Genomic DNA, 20,493 nt, shown 5'->3' with positions numbered 1-20,493 from the left:
AACTCCCGAAAAAAAGTGTACACTACTTGTCCGGTCTATGTGTTCTCTGGTTAGTGTCTCTAGTATTTGAAGTACGCCTTTTACAAAGGTGAGGGTGAGTGGGTGGATATAAGGGTGGGGGATAAAATACAACAAAAATCGAAATTATATAAAATACATATAAGTCTACATATAAAATTTGGTAGCTCTTGCTCTAAAGATGTAAGAGATATAATTAAATAACTAGTTTTCGATAAGGGGTTTATCGATAATAAAATATCGGGAATTGTTATCGATATTTAAAGAAAAATTCGATATGCGCGTGATATACACGGGCATAGGAAAACAAATTTCAAGTCTCTAGTTCTTATTATACTTGGGTAAAAGCAGCTCATTGAGGTGAACCAGCTCACTCGCTCTTTTTTGTGAAGTGAGCCAACTCACTCATATGGCTCACTGGCTCACCTGCTGATTGCTCGTGAGCTGATAGTGATCGCAAGCAACTTGAACAAAAAACTGTCAAAATACGTTACATTTAAACTTAAAAAAAAAAATGACACATTTAAAATTTGTTTCTTAAAGCTAACAGAACAAACTTAAAGTATATATTTTTTAGCTCCCTTCATTGGGAATATAACAAAATTATGAGATAAAATATAACAGAAAATAATAAAAAATACAAAAATAACAAAATTATGAGATAAAATATAACAGAAAATTAAAACAAAAAAATACGCATTCGAGATCCATTCATTGGGAAGTATGAGACATTAAACGCATTCCAGATCCACACATTGGGAAGTATGAGAGATTATATATACTATAAAAAAAAGGAATCGATTAAGTATACGGTTTGTGAATTCAAAAAATACTTACTCAAAATTTACATGTTGTTATGCAACAACATCAGGCTTTCGACGTTCTCCGGTTTCAGTAAAGACATTCTTTTTCGCACTGTTTCACCTGCGCTCACAGGGCACAGATGTAGTGACTATGCAGAGCCGTTTTAACATATATGCGTATAGTAATGGGTACTGCGATTTTCGCTGGTTCCACCATATTAAGGGGTCGTCTTTTCAATGAATGTATTCCTCGGCATTTTGACAATTGCCTGTCAATCTGCGAAGATTTGCTCGCCGGAATTTTTGTTGTTTTTTCCAGAACAACTGAGCCTTCCACGATTTTTCGTATACCGGTCTCAAGAGCTGCTGGATGCTTGGTTTTTAAATGTCTATTCAAATTGCCTTGTGACTTGCAGCTTAAAACACTTTTGCAAATCTTGCATTTAGCCTGTTGCGTTCCCATGTCCTCAAAATGAGTCCAAATTCCGCTGTGAATTCTAATTACCGACATTGAAAGTTTGATGAAATACACGATTCGTGGGAAAAAACGTTAACTTTGTGATTGAGAAGAACGCAAAATGAGCGAGTGAGCAAAAATGTCAACCAAAATGAGCTAGTGAGCCAAAATGAGCCATATAGAAGGAACTGGCTCACTGGCTCAGTTCAGTGAGCCATTCATTTTAGCTCACTCACTCATGAGCTACCCAAGTCTAGTTCTTATATCTTCTGAGATCGACGCGTTCATACATACGGACGGACGGACAGACAGACGGACAGGGCCAAATCGACTCAGCTCGTCGCCCAGATCAAATATATATGTATATATATATACCACGCCTCCTTCTGCCTGTTACATATATTTATATTTAATACCCTGATTTCCCATTTTCAATGGGTTCAGGGTATAAAAGTATCCGCTTGGGTAATGGAGAACCGAATGAAACTTCGTCACTTCCTTACTTTCTGCATTACGAAATTCAATTATTTCATGCACCCGGTAGAAAACGCGGCCATTTGTAAAGAAAGTAATGGAGCTTGTAATCGATCTTTTTATGTACATAGGCGACCAGTAATCCATGAGTAATGGACAAAATAATGGGCATTTCCGCCACTGGGTAGTCTCTACTGAGATCTCGAAACTCATTCGTACAGACGGACATGGCTATATCGACTCATCGCCCTGATCAAAAACATATGTATATACTTTATGGGATCTACCACGCCTCTTTCTGCCAACTCATACATTTTCACTAAAACATTATGCCCTGATTTTCCATTTCCAATGGGTTCAGGGTATAACTAAAAATGTTGATAAGCGCTGACTGTTTTTAGAGGGACACTTACTTAATATATATGATATATTATATATATATTACTTTGTATATATGATTCTTAAAAACAGTTTTAACAACATTATAATGAAAATAAATATGAGTCGTAGCATTGGACATTATTGCTGAGCCTAATAGTTTCCCATTAGTAGCCCATTTAAATAAAATTTATTGTTGAAAATGACTGGTTTTAGTTTTTTAAACAGTATAAGTTCTGTATGTGCTTACAGTATTCAGAACTTAAGTAAATGCTAACAAATTTAATGATGCTCTACAGTTTTAAGCGCTGTATCACGTTGTAATTAATTAATTTAGCCTATAAGAAAATGAAAGCTCATGTTACTTGCATTGATGATAATACGGGATATTTTCAGCACTAAAGCAGAGGATTACTTGTTAAAATGTTTGTGGTTAGTTTCAAACAATGAATAGGCCATTATCCAAGTCTCAGAGCTAAGAATCGCAGACCAATGCTAACCTTTAATCATCTTGTAATTGACAACTGTAAAGAATTAAAGTTTAACCATGATTGTCGTTGCTTGACATCTAAATCATAAGCCATTTGTACACAAATACTAATACTATTTTACTATTTTACATTTAATTTACTTTTTTAAGAAATATTTATAAACAACATTTGTTATAAATACTAATTAAATAACTTCTAAGCTTTCAAATTAATATAGAATGTGAAATCAAGCAATCTCGAAACCTTTTTCAATGAATAAAGTTTACCTTAAATGAAAAGTACAAATTAATAATTACAATTTACGTAACACCATTACCGTAAAATAAGTAACATTTAGGTGACCAACTGTGCATTTGTCGATACATTGAGATCTTAAACTCGATTGAAATGTAAGTGTACGTATATCAAATTTCTCATTTGTATGACAGACTACGACAAATTTATTTTTTACTTAATGTCGTAAAGTATACATCCAAAGAGAAATTTACTTAATATTATAAAGCCTATTTTAAGCCTAAATATTTACAAATTCATATACATTTATAAAATGTTAGAAGCTATAATAAAAATTTTGTAGATCTCCAAGTATAGCAGGTCCAATACACATTATTTAAAGGTATGTTGATTCACCTGCAATATAATAAAACAATTTGTTAAATTATGTCGCAATAAATGAAAATGCTCTAATATATATTTATATAAGTGTACATCAAAGAAATTTGGGCTCTAAGTTTGGTATCAGATGATTTTCTACCACAAAACAATTAATATTATAGTTTTTAAAGGCGATTTGACATTTTTTGGGAAATATTAATTAAGCAGAATCGACGAGAGAGAGAAAGAGACACTGCCGACTCTATCTGTAGTTTTAGAACGGGGGAAATATTAAAATACTTATACAGACATGAATAAGTTTTTCTCACACTCTGAGAAAATACTTATAGGTTTTGTTTGTTTGTTTAGCGACCGCATATTGTATGTATTAGAGAGCTGCATGGCCGCACTCATAACCTAGCAAAATAGAGAAAGTGCACTCGAATTGAGAAGTTTGCCATGCTCATGCAAAATGTTAGCCTTTTCATGACATTATTTTATGTATCTACGAATCCTGACAACTTAATTAAAATATTGATTCTAAATTTCAATATAACCAAACGTTGCTACGCATAAAAAATATTTTTTCGCTACCAAATTGTAACGGTAAATTTGCCGTTGATCGGCTATCTGGTCTGCACACACACAATTCCATTGCCCTTCGTGTTTTTCTTAGTTCTTTTTCCTCTGCAAACTGCGACGCAACTCATATACTCATCGAAGCAATTCATACATATACTCGGGCTCAAAACTTATTTATTCTTTGTCGCTCAATACAATATTGTGCGAATACAATATTGTGTATATATACGATCGCACGCACACACTCACACACAAATATCTCAATATGAGCATTGTTAATTTCGATAAGTTTTTTTTTTTTTGGCACTCATGCATATAATTGGAGTCAATTTTAAGACCATGTGTCTACTTACTGAGTCTCATTTTTGATTTCGCGAATATTGCCTTAAAATGTCAAACTGTCGACTGCTGTTTGCAAGATATGTTTTATATGTATATCTCGACTAATTGTTGATTAAGTGATCTAGTTTCATGTCATAGCTTTAATAGTATTAGAGCAACAATATTTTGTACGTATGCTAAGCACAGCTAATTATTAAAATCAAATAATATTTACAATCACCTGTTCTACTGCTTGAGTAAATATAATGATACAACGTCACAGCACTTGAAATATTTAAAGGGAAAATATTTGTCGAAAAAAAATAAACTTCAAGCTACACACTATATTATCAATACTACTAAAGATAACACAAACCAACGTATTTCACCTTAAAGAGAATTTTATTCTCTTCACGATGAAAAAACAGTTTTGCTGTATTTCCAAAAACAACAACAATATGAGTAATTTATTCAAACGGTTAACTTAAAAGATAAGAAAAAATTTACCATTATTAATTCGAAAGCTGCGTAAGCTTACATTTATCTCAAGAGAAAAGCAAGACAAAAGCAACCAATGTAACTGAATCACTTTCTAGTTATAGTCTGCGAATAATATATGTAGCAATACAGAATGTAAAAATTTTAAAATCGGTGCAGATCAGTGAAAGTTTAGTAACGATGGTAAGTGGTAAGCCTATTTGCAACGAAATCAGAGTATTGATTAGAGATTTCTGGGAAGACATTTACGGAGATAAGTAAGCAATTAAATGTGTTTAGATCGTCTGTGCATGGGGTAATAAAAAAAAATGAGAATATTGAAAATATTATTGCGAATAGAGGTCGAATATCAGCAATAACACCCCGCGATAAAAGACAACTGGCCAGAATTCTTAAGGCTGATCGTCGCCTATCTTTAGAAATTTCGCATCTGAGCAGTCGCAGACAATTGGCAAAACTGTCAAGCGAGAATGGACGCGATTGTATTTAAAAAATATTGGATACGGTTTTTATACCCTGAACCCGTTGAAAATGGGAAATCAGGATATAATGGTTTTGTTAAAAGTATGTAACAGGCAGAAATAGGCGTGGCAGACCCCACAAGCTATATATATTCTTGATCAGGGCGATGAGCTGAGTCGATTTGGCCCTGTCCGTCTGTCTGTCCGTCCGTCCGTATGTATTAACGCGTCGATCTCAGCGATATAAGAGCTAGAGACTTGAAAATTTCCTAGGTCCGTGTATATCACGCGCATATCAAGTTTTTCTCTAAACATCGATAACTACTCCTGATATTTTATTATCGATTAAAAACCTTATCGAAAGCTAGTTATTTAATTATATCTCCTACACCTTTAGAGGTAGAGCTTCCAATATTTAAATGTAGACTTATATATATTTTATACAATTTCTATTTTTGTTAAAATTTACCACCCACTCCTATTTCCATCCCCTCACCCTCACCTCTGTAAAAAGCGTATTTCAAATACTAGAGACTTGTGTTTTGGAATGTACATACATTTTGAGCATTATGATTATGTTCTGAAAGTTTCATTAAGATTGTACGTCTAGAAATTAAATTATTCAACAAATAAATTCTTATAATGTTGCCCACATTGCAGCGCAGTCCAAGCGCAGTCGCTGCTTATTGCACAGTTAGCAGAGCGCGTTCTAATACGTGCGTGTGTATGTATGTGTGCCGAAAAGAAGTGCACAGTGCACTATGGTCCAGATTTCGTTTTTTTGGCATAAAGTCTATTTTTCAATGTTAATGAATCGTTAAAAATTTTTTTTTTTGTCTTAAAGTAAATTCATCATACATTATAAAAATGATAATAAAAAGCTTTAGAAGTGAAACAAAAGCTTTATGAGAGCTTTTAAAAGTGAACTATTGATCAGCTGATTATTGAACACAAATTGGCGCAAAAATCATTTGTTGCTTTGTGCTCTGCCACACGCGTAAATTTAATCCAGAAAATTGAACTTAATTATGGAAAGTGAACTTCCAGGTATGCACTATCTAATGTAATGTTTCATTTTATGAATAGTTTCTGAATTTTAGTTTTGTGTAATGTTCAATTTATGTGTATTTTCTTAGAAAATTAACATGCGTTCTCCATGTTTCGTGGAATATACATAACTAATAAGCTGTTTCATGCTGAAAGCAACTAATTGGTCCAGATTGTACTTGTGAGTCTTGTCTTCCATGGGAAACCAAAAACTCATCCCCGTTCGTCCCCCTTTTCTCACAATTTGTTAATTTATAGGCCCGTTCCTGTTTAGTAACAACGAACTTATTAATATATGGCGCAGCAACAACCGGCCAATTCAATCGGTATCAGATTGGATTTATACCAATATAAATAAAAACAATATCGAAAGAAGTTGATAAAAAATTCAGTAATGTTAATAGTTACATTCATAGATATCTACCCAAATGTAACTATATGCTTGAACGGTTCTTGTCTAAGCATACTGTATGGCTGGCGTCGAAAATATCAATTACTATTAATGAAAACTGCAAGACCCCACAGCAAACGGGACGCCCAACCTTATCCTATTTGCATCTATTACCAGCTTTAGCGATACCAGATAAATAATTCGAGTTTGGTTCCCCTAGGATCATTAGGCGAAAACGCTTCAGAAGCACGCAATAAAATTTACAAAAAAGACAGATTGTCACATTCAAGGAAAAATAGTCGGATAAATACTATGACTGACATACAGTATGTCCATTAATTGTTTGCAAAACAAAAAAAGTCGTACAAATTTAACTTTAACATCATATTTTATTAGGAAAGGCACTTTTTCTCAGAATTTTTTTTTTACATTACTTTAGTTTCATATATTCTTAAAGAAAATAAATAACAAAAATAATAAAAATAGCAACAAAACATACAAAATAATTCAAAACAAAAAAAAACAGCAAATATCGGCTGTCCATTAATTCTTTGCAAAATGCAAACATTAATATTATGAGATCTGTATCTCTCTCAGATCGGTATGGAATTGGCTAATATTTGGTATGTCCACCATTAGCTTCCATTACACCTCTGAGGCGTCGCGACATCGACAATATTAGTTCATTTATGTCGTAGTATTCCGGTATTTTGCGCCACTCCTCGTGTATGCAACGAATTAGCTCGTTTTTCGTCTTAGGGCTCCGTTTGGCGACTTTTCTCTTTAGTAAAGCCCACAAATTCTCAATCGGATTGATATCCGGGCTTTGGGGTGGGGTGTCAATAACTTTGCTGCAGTTATAAAGAAGCCAAGTGCGACACAGCAGTGACTTGTGTTTCGGATCATTATCCTGATACAGCTTATATTTTAGTTTGCTGGGGTTTTCAGGATTAATGAAGCCAAAGTTGTGCGCGCTTTTTGTCAATTCGTTCTTCAAAATATCCAAATAAAATTCCTTCGTCATGATATCGTCGAATATTCTCAGCTCTCCCACACCTTTCGAAGAAATACAACCCCACATCATCACTGATAGCTTGCCAAACTTAACAGTGGGCACAATGTTTTTGGCGTGGAGGGCTGTTTTGGGTTTCCGCCAAACTTTTCCTGGGCCATCATTATAAAACAACATTATCTTTGTCTCGTCGCAAAAGATAACATTATTCCAATAGTTAGGAGGACAGTCAATATGAAGTCTTGCGAAGGTCAGACGTTTTTCAATATTTACAGCAGACAGCAACGGTTTCTTTCTTGCCACATGTGAGGAGTATTTGTGTAAATTAAGAACTTTTCTCACAGTCTCGCGACACACTGTCTTTTGAAGGTTTAACCTAATGTCCGTCACCAACTCCCGGAGACTTGTGTGTGGTTTGTTTTCCACTGTCTTAAGAATTTGAGAACAATCTCGTCGAGAGAGCTTTGCTGGTCTGCCTTTAGAGCTGTTTAGCTCCAGTCTATTTTCTTTTTCTGCCCGATTAATAATATTATAAACTGTTCTAAGCTTAATATTAAACATTTCAGCTAACTCCTTGATGGTTTTTCCTTTCATATAATTAAAATACACTAATTGTATCAAATTGTCATCGGTGCGTTTACCAGGCATTGCGAAAATTCAAATTTTATGAAAAATAGTAGTGATCCCACGACTTTATTATAACGAATGAATTCGCGGAAGACTTGTGAAAATAGACCCAGCGAGCCGCATTTAATTTTGATGTCCCGTTAGTTTTTTCCCGTCTTCTTTCAACTAATGTTTGCATTTTGCAAAGAATTAATGGACAGCCGATATTTGCTGTTTTTTTTTGTTTTGAATTATTTTGTATGTTTTGTTGCTATTTTTATTATTTTTGTTATTTATTTTCTTTAAGAATATATGAAACTAAAGTAATGTAAAAAAAAAATTCTGAGAAAAAGTGCCTTTCCTAATAAAATATGATGTTAAAGTTAAATTTGTACGACTTTTTTTGTTTTGCAAACAATTAATGGACATACTGTATTTTACAGAGCTATGGATTCCTCTGATCCATTATTATCAAGTGTTTGCTTAAAGGAAAGGGAAAGAACAAATAAAAAAAAAACCTTTTCAAAAGAGGTATTAAATCTATTGGACATTTCTTTCACAGCTGAAAATGAGAATTGCCGGCCGATTCTGATGACGATGAGAATTTATATAATATAGAACTGGATGAAGAAGATAATAGCATTTAAAAAATCAAGCAATTGAATAGAAATAACATATATTATTTCTAATTCTACTATCCATCAGTTTGCAGAGTCGGCAAGAGTGGGCGTGGTCGCACTGGCCTAATTTTTTTATTATAAATTATTAATACCCTAACAATAAAATGTGAGAAGTTTCAACCATGTAACACCATTTGTAGACTTTATGCCAAAAAAAACGAAATCTGGGCCATAGTGCAGTGATTAGAATATCAGATTGGACGGTTCAGGGTATCTCCTAGTCGAGCAGTCTTGACTAGAGTCTTCTTTCCTGTTATAAATTATGTTTTGTTATTACCTATGCATCGTACCCAATAACTTATCTTACTCGTAGGACAAGGAAACACCTCACGCTTCATCAAAAACGAAACGTTTGCAATGGGGTCGGGAAAGGATGTCTTGGACCCATAGTCAATGGGATACCATCATATTTAGCGATGAAGCCAAATTTTATGTTAGTGTTAGAAAAATACATTATTTTAAAAGATAGTTTTCGGCCATCAGAACTGGAAATTTTCAGCATCGCGCACAGCCAAACGAACCAAAAATGGCTGGAATTAAATGGTGGTTTTAGATTGACCATCAAATAGCTCAGACTAAGCCTAATTGAAAATATTTGGTGGCATTAGCCACCATCAATAAAAGGCAAGCTTCGAAATGAGCCACAAACATTTCTGACTTGAAGACGCAAGAACACTGCAAAAATTTGTAAAAATCAATGCCAAAACGAGTTAAATGCGTAATGCAGGCCAGGGGCGACGTTACACGATTCTAATAATAATTAAATTATTGTTTTAAGTATAATAATCAATCAGACTGCGCAGCATTTGAATTAATAGTGGTAAACTTTTTCCTTATCTTTTAATTCAACCGTTTGAATAAATTACTCATATTGTTGTTGTTTTTGGAAATACAGCAACATTTTTTTCCATCGTAAAGAGAATATATATATATATATATATATATATTTGAATTTGAATATAGGGACTCCCCTGAAACTACCTTCACTGTGCGTGGTTACTTGTTACGAATAAAACATAAACACATTTTAATGCTTACTTTCATACGAATCGCTTATTAGTATACAGATTAAGCTTTTTTCAAAATGGGTATGCAAGTTTGACGATTGCTAAAAATAAAAAGGTTATTGAAAAAGTATAAGAAGATGAGAAAAAAAGCGATGGTGCAAAAGATTCCACTCTCTCTCAACCACAATAAACGGATGGAGATATCAGCATATAATAACCCGCGATAATTCGAAGATTTATTTTCTCCTCTCAAAAAAAGCCCGCGATAATTCGAAGATTAATTTATTTTCTCACACAAATTTCGAACGATTTAATATTTTAAACTTTCGATAATTTGTTATATTTAAAGAGTCCTGCGAATTTCGAAATATCGTGAGTCGATTGTATATACTAAATATGTGGTTAAATTAGAATTAAAAAAAGCTTGTAATTTTTTATTGTTTCATGTTCTTTCTATTTATTTATTTTTTTTTTTTTATTAGCGTACTAATGTAAATCCAATGAGAGAACAACCAAATTTCACACATAAAGCGACTTAAAGACGTTATGCATAATAGTTTGCAAGACGTAACGGTAGTTTAACTTTCAGCAATATCAGGCATTACGAATTACAAGAGGTTTCGAAACGAAATTACGAATTATAACGTTTTTTCAAGAAACCAGCAGTTTCCTACGAAATATTGATGTTTTCGATTCAGCGGGGTACGAATTAATACGGCTGTATTAAGAATTAATCGTTTGCTCTAATGCGAAGCATCAGAGTCTTCTTCTCCAAATTCCAAAGTTAAAAAAAAAAGACTCCCATTAGATTGTCATAGAAAGTTTATCGTTTCTAAAAAAAAAACAAGTAAGAAGACTCTAGCCGAGACTGCTCGACTAAGAGATACTCTGAACCCTCCAAGCTGATATTCTAATCACTCTGCACTTCTTTTCGGCACACATACATACAAACGAACGTATTAGAATGCGATATGCTAACTGCGCAGCGACTGCGCTTGGACTGCTCCGCAGTGTGGGCAACATTATAAGAATTTATTTGTTGAATAATTTGATTTCTAGACGTACAATCTTAATGAAACTTTCAGAACATAATCATAATGCTCAAAATGTATGTACATTCCAAAACACAAGTCTCTAGTATTTGAAATACGCTTTTTACAGAGGTGAGGGTGAGGGGGTGGAAATAGGAGTGGGGGGTAAATTTTAACAAAAATCGAAATTGTATAAAATATATATAAGTCCACATTTAAATATTGGAAGCTCTAGCTCTAAAGGTGTTGGAGACATAATTAAATAACTAGCTTTCGATAAGGGCTTTAACCGATAATAAAATATCGGGAGTAGTTATCGATAAATAGAGAAAAACTCGATATGCGCGTGATACACGGACCTAGGAATAAAAATTTCAAGTCTACCTTCTGAGATCGACGCGTAAATACATACGGACGGACGGACGGACAGACAGACGGACAGGGCCAAATCGACTCAGCTCATCGCCCTGATCAAGAATATATATACTCCTCCTTCTGCCTGTTACATACTTTTAACAAAACCCTGATTTCCCATTTTAAATGGGCTCAGGGTAGGGGTGCAAAACAATCGATGGTACTATCGATGGTTTTCTAAAACGGCGATACCTCGATATTATTTTCGTCTATCGATAGTCTGACATTAAAAAAAGTGAACGTTAATTTGGCGAACGCCAATTGCGAAGAACGCAAAATGAGCCATACGAGCTAGTGTGCCAAAATGAGTAATATTGAAAGAACAAGTTCAGTGGCTCAGTTCAGTGAACTCACTCACTCATGTGCTACCCAAGTCTAATTCAAAGCTCGAACGCGTAAGTAAATTGTAAAAATTTTAATTTTAGTTATTTCATTTTGGATTTTTCCCTCATAAGTACTTAGTATCAATGCAATAATAATAATATTATATTTGTTGAAGATTTTCGGTTTAAGTTGCTTAAATACTTTTAAGTTTGAATATTGTTTTTATTTCTTTTTTTATCTTATATTACATTCCATTACATATTTACCTATTACTGCTGTGAATATTATGAATGAATCTATTTTTAACTTGCTTCAAATATTGGTTTTTGTTTTCGTTTTATATAAATATACAACAGTTATAAATAATAGCTGTAAATGAAGTCAGAAACATTTTTTAGTACCGTTCTATATATGCAGACTTTAAGAAAAAATGGAGTAAATTGTAATTATTTTAAATGTTCGATAGTACTATCGATAATGTCGATGGTTTTGACTATCGTGAAAAATCGATGGCCTCACTATCGATAGTTTTGCATCCCTAGTTCAGGGTATGAGTGATTTGAATCGAAAAAATTGATGGAACTATAAATTATAAACTCGTAATGCGTTCTTATGAAGAATATACACACTTTATGTCACGCCTCTTTCTGGTTATCATATACATTCTAGCATATATATTTTCGGAATTTCTATTTGCAATGGGTTGATCAATAGATCGATTATTAAATTTTAGCCTTACAGTCAGTCAGTCCTGTACGGTAAACTAAAGAACAACTCAGATTATCTCTTACTCAGTTGGGACGATTCATTAGACCGCCCGGAAAACTATACACCATTTCGTAGCCATGATCGGTCAGTGACTTCCCAAAGATAATCTGAAAGACAAAAAAAAAGAAAAAGGCATAGAAAGTTCAGATGAGATGAAGTGGCGACGATGCATTATACTTCGAAGTTAAGCCACAAATTTATTATGTTAATAATCAGGTAAAACATATTTGAGTAAGACATTAAATGTGACTGTCCATTATAAAAATCATTAAACAAGATTTTTTTGGATGGTAATCTAGGATGGTATTGATCTTTTTTCAAAAAGCGTAGAACAATATAACTAATTACAGAAGTGACAATATCGCTAATAGAAAGTTTTACAATCATTAATTTGCTTCAGGTTCCAAACGTATCAAGTCAATACTTATGTAAGCAGAATTTTCAGAATAGTTGACAATCATAATTTTATCGACTGTATATTGCGTTTAAGCGTAAGCTTTCAAATCAAACAAATTTAGGTCAATCGTTGCGTTTAAAACTAAACCAGCATTACTAACTACAAGATATTGAGAACTTTATGCAATGGCTGTGATATATTTCTTCTATTCTATCCACGGTGCCATTTTAAATTTATTTTCTTTAATGTATCAAATTTCGTGCAGTCGAAATACAAAATAATTAAATCACATTTATGTCTTTTAAGTATTATTAATCGTGCAGTCAAACAACAAAATAATTAAATCATATTTATGTATTTTAAGTATTATTAATACTAAACAAAGAAATATTTTTCAAATAATACTAAAACAAGCCAACAACGATCCTAATAAGTAAAAACAAAAATATAATGACAAAACACAATCCAAAGGCAATCCAATAATAATGTGCATAATACACAATGAAATTTTAGTATGCGTATCAGCAATCGACACTTTAATTGTAAACCCCTTTTACTTCGTTGCATTTTTAAGATGAAGATTAAGTACTTGGAAATGTTTATATCGCATAGAAATCAGCTTCATAGGCTTATATTAATATTAGACATGACTTAAAAAACCTATTTTCAATGTCATATCTGTGCAATACCGTTTTGCCTTTATTTATAGGAACGAAGTATAAAAATATACAATGGTAAGACTTTCCTTTGAGCTAAAAATTTCACTCCTATCATTTAAATTTAGACTAAAACAATGAATGTGTAATCAACTGTTTTTTTTTTTTTTTTTTTTTTTTTTTTTTTTTTTTTAAAACATTGTATACTGTACAAGCTTGTGGTATTTCACATTTAAAAAAAAAAATAAATAAATAACATAATGGCAGCCAAAAAGTGTGGAGTGGTGAGTTATCACCGCTTGTCATGGTTGATGTAGATATCACTCCGGATAAATATCTGCAATTAAAAAAAAATATATAAAAATATAATTAATGTGAGTATTTTATTCATACTTCCAGGCCCTTTCCTGTACAAATGGCCGTCCACATGTATAAGTACTTAATACAAAAATGTTTATTTGTTTTGATTGAATTTAACGGAACTTTTATACAAATATACAGAAGTAGTCAATGTTTTTAGACGATCTTGCGAAACAGAAACGCTCAAAACATAGTAGTAAAATGCGCAGAAGAAGATATAATTTTATAACTGGTTTTCGATAAGGGTTTTCATCGATAAAAAAAGATCAGGATGAGTTATCGAATTTTAATGATAAACTCGATATCCGCGCTGTAATTACGAACATTTTACAAAAAATTTGAAGTCTCTAGCTCTTATATCTTCGGAAATCGACGCGTTCAAACATACGGACAGACGGACAGACGGACAGACAGACAGACGGACAGGGCCAAATCAACTCAGCTCGTCACCCTGATCAAGAATATATATACTTTGTGGGGTCTGCCACGCCTCCTTCTGCCTGTTACATACATTTCAACAAAACCATTATACCCTGATTTCCCATTGAAAATGGGTTCAGGGTATAAAAAATTAAGTTCTTATAGTAAGCGCACACTGCAGCCCATGCGTGTTTATGCGTGGGTGCTTATGTGTGTATGTGTTTGTGTATGTGTATGCATGCGTGCGTGTGTGTGTGTGTGTGTGTGTGTGTGTGCATGCGTGCGTGTGTGTGTGTGTGTGTGCTTATGCGTGTTTCTTGTGTAAGCTGAAAGACGCGAAAAATTATTGAAATAGCTAATGCTCCAAGGGTTCAGGGGATCTTGTAGTCGAGCAGTCTCGACTAGAGCTGTCTTACTTGTTTATTAGAAGATTTCGATGAAATTTTGAGCTTATATCCTTGCATATTGTATTAAAAATATTTAAATTAAAAAAAAACGCAATCAAATGCAAATTAGGGTATCCATAATACAATACACATTTTATAAACACAAACTAAATGACAGAATTGAAACGACCAAATTAATTCAAGTTATCGACCTATTAATTTAACTATTAATTTAGTTTGTCCTGTTTGCGAATAAGAAAAGCTTTCAACTGTATGCGAATTATTATTACCAAATATAATGAAGAAAAAAATCAAATGCGACACCTCATACGACATTTTCTATCGCATGAAACTTTCAATTCAATTATGTACGACTCGACAGAAGAGTATAATTAAACAAGTTAGAAGGCTCTAGTCGAGACTGCTCGACTAAGAGGTACCCTGAACCCTTTAAGCTAATATTCTAATCATTATGCAGTTCTATTTGCACACACATTCCTCATGCATCCACACGTACGTATAAGCACGCGCCCTGCTAACGGTGAAGTAAGCAGCGACTGCGCTTAGGCTGCGCTGCACTGTGGACAATATTATGAAAATTTACTTGTTGAATAATTTCTCTTGTAGTAGGACTACTTTCATGAATGTATGTATATTCCGAAGCACACATCTTTAGTACATGAAATACTTTATTGACAAATTAGGGGTAAAAGGGGCGTGGTATCCAAAATATGTAAATTATTAAATTTAGGTATCCATCATCCCTGATCAAGAATATATATACTTTATGGAGTCTGTGATTCCACGCTTAGTAAAATTGGAGACCTATACATGAAGACTTTCAAAAATAACATCAATTCGGAACCAACATAACATAAAATTCGGAACCAACATCTACTTATAATTGTCTTTTAAATAAGAAGTATGTACACTCCCCGAAATTCAATTAAGGGCACTCAGTTTTTTTTTTTTTTTTTTTTTTTTGAGTATTATGCACGATGGAATACTTTTATTTTTCTTATCGCCTATTTCTATTAATTATATGACATACATAACACTATTTTTATATATTTTGTAAAAAAAAAAAAAATTTTAATGTAAGAAAGAAAAACAAAAATTTTCAAAAAATAAGCGCGAAATTCAATTATAGTCATTCCGTCTGTATGTATATATATATATATATATATAAATATATATATATATATATAAATATATATATATATATTATATATATTTTTTTAATATCTCTAAATAGCAAACGGAAAACTGAGCAATATATATACAAGTCTTTCCAGCATCATCGATTTTTACTATTTGTATCATCTACAATAATTTCATTAAATATATTTATATGCGTATTAATATATATTAAGAATACTGAATTTCAAAAATTTTGAGGATTTAGAAACAATCAATCAAGGTGAGATATGGCTGGTCTATTAAAAAAAAAGATCTCACTTTACCGATCAAAGGTGAAATAGACTCACCACATATACTGATGAATCTGCCGTTTCAGTTCGAGCCAGCAGCCCTTAAAAATAGTTCATAGAACTTCTTACAGTAGAACACTTTGGTATATGATTCCTTACGTAGTGCAGGACGTAGTTACCTCCATAGCTATGAAAATTAAGATCCTGCAAATATATTTTTTAATACATAACAACGTATTCTAATTTAAAATCGATGATTCAATCGCATAACTTACAATAGTGATATCAAGTCCACAATTTTGGCTGCTACATAACCTAAGCTTTTAAATGAGACCTTCTGTTCTTTGGATTATTTTTAATTTATTTCATAGCATGGACGATGAAATCGCATGATTTGGTGACACGTCGTATTGCTGTAGAATTATATAATTAATATTCGAAACCATTCATGGCCTCGGGGTTTTCAAGAAGCCTTAACATACTTTTGATTGAATTCGCGAGGGGGTTTATAAAATGTGAAGATATTCCATTTGTTGCCATATATTAAATACATTCCGTAAACAACAATACTCGCGGAGTTTTATATTAAATATAATTATTTCTTTTATGTAAGAATATTATGTGTTCGAGGCCCAATATGTACTATTGGCTCGTAAAAACCTTATTTTAATCACTTTGGAGACTTAATATAACATATTTTCGTATCTACTATGGTATTTCGAATTTTTCCTTCTATATACACCGGAATCGAAATGATTTTATGCATATAATTTTTCAAAGCTTCTTTAAAAGCCATATTTGAAAAATAATTATTAGTTTATTTACTTTAATAATATTGACAAAGCTAGAGCCAAATAAAATTAAATAGCCTACATAAAATAATGACAATAGTAAAAAATAATACTGTAGAAAATGCGTTTTTTCCCGATTTTCCACACCCCAACTGGGCGTAGACACCTCATTTTTCGTCAGTATTTAGAACGAGATAACGGTACCCAAACTTCAAAATTTGAATGCTTACGCTCCAAAAATGTGAAAATTACACAGTATTTCTCGATATGCCACGCATACTGGTAACTCAACTACCCAAATTTGAAGCTTCTAGCTACTATACTAAACGTTTGCGGTTTGCCACGCCCCCTTTGGGCGAACATATATCCGTCAAAGCTTTTTAGTCTTGGGTGGTCAGCCCGAGTATATATACCAAATTTGAGGTTTCTCTATCATATATCTATATCAACACTGTTGCTTTGTTTATATTATAACAGCTTTACATAAGTGCCGTAATATGATCAGCCACTTATGTATGGACTGGCCTGCAGCGTGGGATCTGCAACGTAAGCATTGTTACGTTCTCGTCCACGCCGTAGCTTAAACACTTAAATGTATATGCCTTCTGCATACATACAAACATACGACATGCTATATACTCCCGTTCTGCCGCTGCTTTTAGCGACAGAACTCTTTATGTAAACTTTATGTATTAGGCTAAGACTTTTAATGAATAAAATACAGCGAGCATTCTCTGATGAACATTAAAACCGCTCACAACTGAGCGCTCCGCGCATTTATCATTTTATCATTTTACATGACGACCAAAAATAATATTGTCATCGCCAATTATGATCGTATTGCAAAATTAAACATAAAATCAAATAAAAACAAGTAAGAAAACTCTCGACTGGAGTTTTCTCGACTAGATACTACCCTGAACCCAACAAATAAAAATGCCCATTTAGTATGGCTGAAATTTCAATTTCGATGTATTTAAAAATATAAATAAAATACCAAACTCATTTATGAAAATATAAAAATATTTTGAAACAATTAAAAAAGTTAACATCAGTTGCACCGATCGGGATTCGAACCACAACTTCTCGATCGAGCGTCATGCAGCTAACACACTAGACCACCCCACTCCTGCTAGTGGCGCTGGCAAAACTCAAATAGATTCACTGCTACTGCGCCATCTACCAAAACTAAACGAAACTAACAGCTGATGTGATTCAACGAATGTTTTTGTTGTAGCTGCTGCACGTGCGTTTATTAATTGGCCAAATATTTGGTTATTTTTATTCATTTTTGACTGAACGGAATTTAATGAAACTTTCAGCATATGATCTACATATTATATTGAATATTTGAGAAATTAAAAAAAAAGAAAAATCATTCACAATTAGCTATAGTGGCATCTGATTTGAACTTGAATGTTTTTACTCGATAAAAACATAACGGGATGATTTATCTAATTTTAAAAGCAAACTCGACGTCCGCGCTGTATATACGGTCATTTAAAAAAAAATTCAAGTCTCTAGCTCTTATATCTTCGGAAATCGACGCGTTCAAACATACGGACAGACGGACAGACGGACAGACAGACAGACGGACAGGGCCAAATCGACTCAGCTCGTCGCCCTGATCAAGAATATATATACTTTGTGGGGTCTGCCACGCCTCCTTCTGCCTGTTACATACATTTCAACAAAACCATTATACCCTGATTTCCCATTAAAAATGAGTTCAGGGTATAATTAAAGTGCAAAACTTCAGACAGACAGTTAAACAATTATTATACACATAAAGTGGCATGCATATAAGAAATATGGATCAGCATAGCGCAGACAATTGCAAGTGCCAAAAACATCGAGAACAACAAGAACAGCGACAGCAGCAATAACAACGGCAAAAGCAACAACAGCAACAAAAACAACAACAACAACAAGAATGAGCAACAGCAACAGCGGCCACGCAGCAGCAGCGATCAGGCAACAAAAACTACAATAACAACAACAAAAATTAGCAACAGCAACAGCGGCCACGCAGCAGCAGCAGCGATCAGGCAACAAGAACTACAACAACAACCACAAAACAACAAGAACAACATGAATAAGCAACAGCGGCCACGCAGCAACAACAGCGATCAGCTATAACAAAAACAACAACAGTGAGCAGCAGCAACAGCATCCACGCAGCAGTACATATATAAACAGGAAGGAAAATAAAGCCAGTGCGAAGACCAGCACCGGCCACGCCCAGCGCGTCAAGCTGGACCAATGGAATAGAAGTAAAAAAGCCTGTACAAGGACCTGCACCGGCCACACACACACACACACACACACACACACACACACACACACACACACACACACACAAATCGAAGCGTTCATACATACGGACAGACAGATCAAGAATATATGTATATACTTTGTGGGGTCTGCCACGTCTCCTGTTACATACATTTCAACAAAACCATTATACCCTGATTTCCCATTATAAATGGGTTCAGGGTATAAAAAAAAAATAAACAAAATAACAGAAACGGTAAGAAAGTAATAGATATTAAAATAGAAATAGAAGACCAGGTTTATCTAAAACACGAAACATAAGCTAGAACCTGCTTACATAGGACCTTTTGAGGTCATTAGTATAGAAAGCAAGTAAGAACGTTGCAATCGGGCGTTACCGACTGCGGAATACTCATTCACATTCCATCAACAATTTAGTAGTTAAGTTTCGCTCTTACACGGTAGCAAATGCAGTTTTTCCCGATTTGCCACGCCCCTGCTGGTCGTAGACACCTCATTTTAGGTCACTTCTTAGAACGAGATGGTACCGTTATCTCGTTCGTAACTACAAAGTTTGAATGCTTACCTTCAAAAAATATGAAAGTTACAGGGTATTTTTCGATATGCCACGCCCTAAAGAGGCGTGAAATTATTTTTAGGTCATCGATAGAGGAAGTTACTAGTAACTTAACTTAACTATCTAAATTTGAAGCTTCTAGCTATTATACTTTAGGAGATATAAACTTTTGCGGTTTGCCACGCCCCCGACAAAACTTTTTGATCTTGGGTGGTCAGCCCGAGCATATATACAAAATTAGAGGTCTCTGGCATTTATAGTGTCTAAAATATAGCAGAACTAAACAAATCACTATATGTTCAGGTCCGTTTTGCCACGCCCCTAATGGGCGTAGAAATAAATTTTTGCCTTTAGACTTTATAAAATCATAACATTAGCTGATGTGCAAAATTTCAGCGCTCTAGCTGTAAAACTCTTGGAGATACAGTTTTATCCGATTTGCCACGCCCCCAATGGGCGTAGATATATCCGCCATAGCTCGTAATCTTGAGTAGTCTTGGTGGGTACATTCCAAATTTCAGCTTTCTAGCTCTTCAACTAATATAATTTCTGGTATATCGGAAAATGCTTTTTCCGATTTGCCACGCCCCTAGTGGGCGGATCGGGAAAGTTTTAACACTTTATAAATCGGAGATATACACGAGTATGTGTTCCAAATTTCAGAATAAACTTAATGCAAAGAGAAGAACTGTTTTTGGACCGATTCAATACGATCCTGATGTAGGCCATCTTGAAGGTGTAGATGCCCATTTGCACTGGAGTATGGAAGGCAAAGTTTTACATCATCCGCATAAATATCGCAGAATAAGAGATACAGCTAGGAAAAGGGAAAAGAGTAATGGACC

The 20,493-nt window shown here is 33.8% G+C and overlaps 1 protein-coding gene and 2 long non-coding RNA genes across 19 annotated transcripts in view; 2 read left to right on the top strand and 1 right to left on the bottom strand.

Moving 5' to 3' along the window:
- The first annotated feature begins 104 nt into the window (after positions 1 to 104).
- LOC149270051 (uncharacterized) lies at positions 105 to 2,336 on the top strand. Its single transcript, XR_016269506.1, has 2 exons — positions 105 to 1,818; positions 1,884 to 2,336. It is a non-coding gene; the product is annotated as an uncharacterized LOC149270051 (long non-coding RNA).
- A 395-nt stretch (positions 2,337 to 2,731) lies between these two features.
- Pten (phosphatase and tensin-like protein) overlaps positions 2,732 to 20,493 on the bottom strand; it is a 64,166-nt gene continuing 46,404 nt past the window's right edge. For 11 of the 17 annotated variants that reach the window (XM_089465868.1, XM_089465855.1, XM_089465866.1 and 8 more), the window contains 3 exons: positions 16,282 to 16,419; positions 16,064 to 16,210; positions 12,500 to 13,747 (listed from right to left, as the gene is read on the bottom strand). In XM_089465868.1, coding sequence (XP_089321994.1) covers positions 16,367 to 16,419 — 53 coding nt within the window. In that variant the 3' untranslated portion in view covers positions 12,500 to 13,747; positions 16,064 to 16,210; positions 16,282 to 16,366. Of the gene's footprint in view, positions 3,252 to 12,328; positions 12,465 to 12,499; positions 13,748 to 16,063; positions 16,211 to 16,281; positions 16,420 to 20,493 lie in introns of those variants that run through there. The other 6 variants (XM_089465856.1, XM_089465859.1, XM_089465857.1 and 3 more) reach the window with 6 other exon arrangements.
- Positions 5,683 to 8,941, top strand: LOC149270050 (uncharacterized). The gene is made up of 2 exons (XR_016269507.1): positions 5,683 to 6,124; positions 8,696 to 8,941. It is a non-coding gene; the product is annotated as an uncharacterized LOC149270050 (long non-coding RNA).

Source organism: Drosophila arizonae, chromosome 3 (assembly GCF_054131065.1).
Source record: "Drosophila arizonae isolate 15081-1271.41 chromosome 3, UAZ_ARI_1.0, whole genome shotgun sequence".
Lineage (NCBI taxonomy): Eukaryota > Metazoa > Arthropoda > Insecta > Diptera > Drosophilidae > Drosophila > Drosophila arizonae.
The sequence above is the reverse complement of the archived record's forward strand: the minus strand, read 5'-3'. Positions and strand labels throughout refer to the sequence as shown.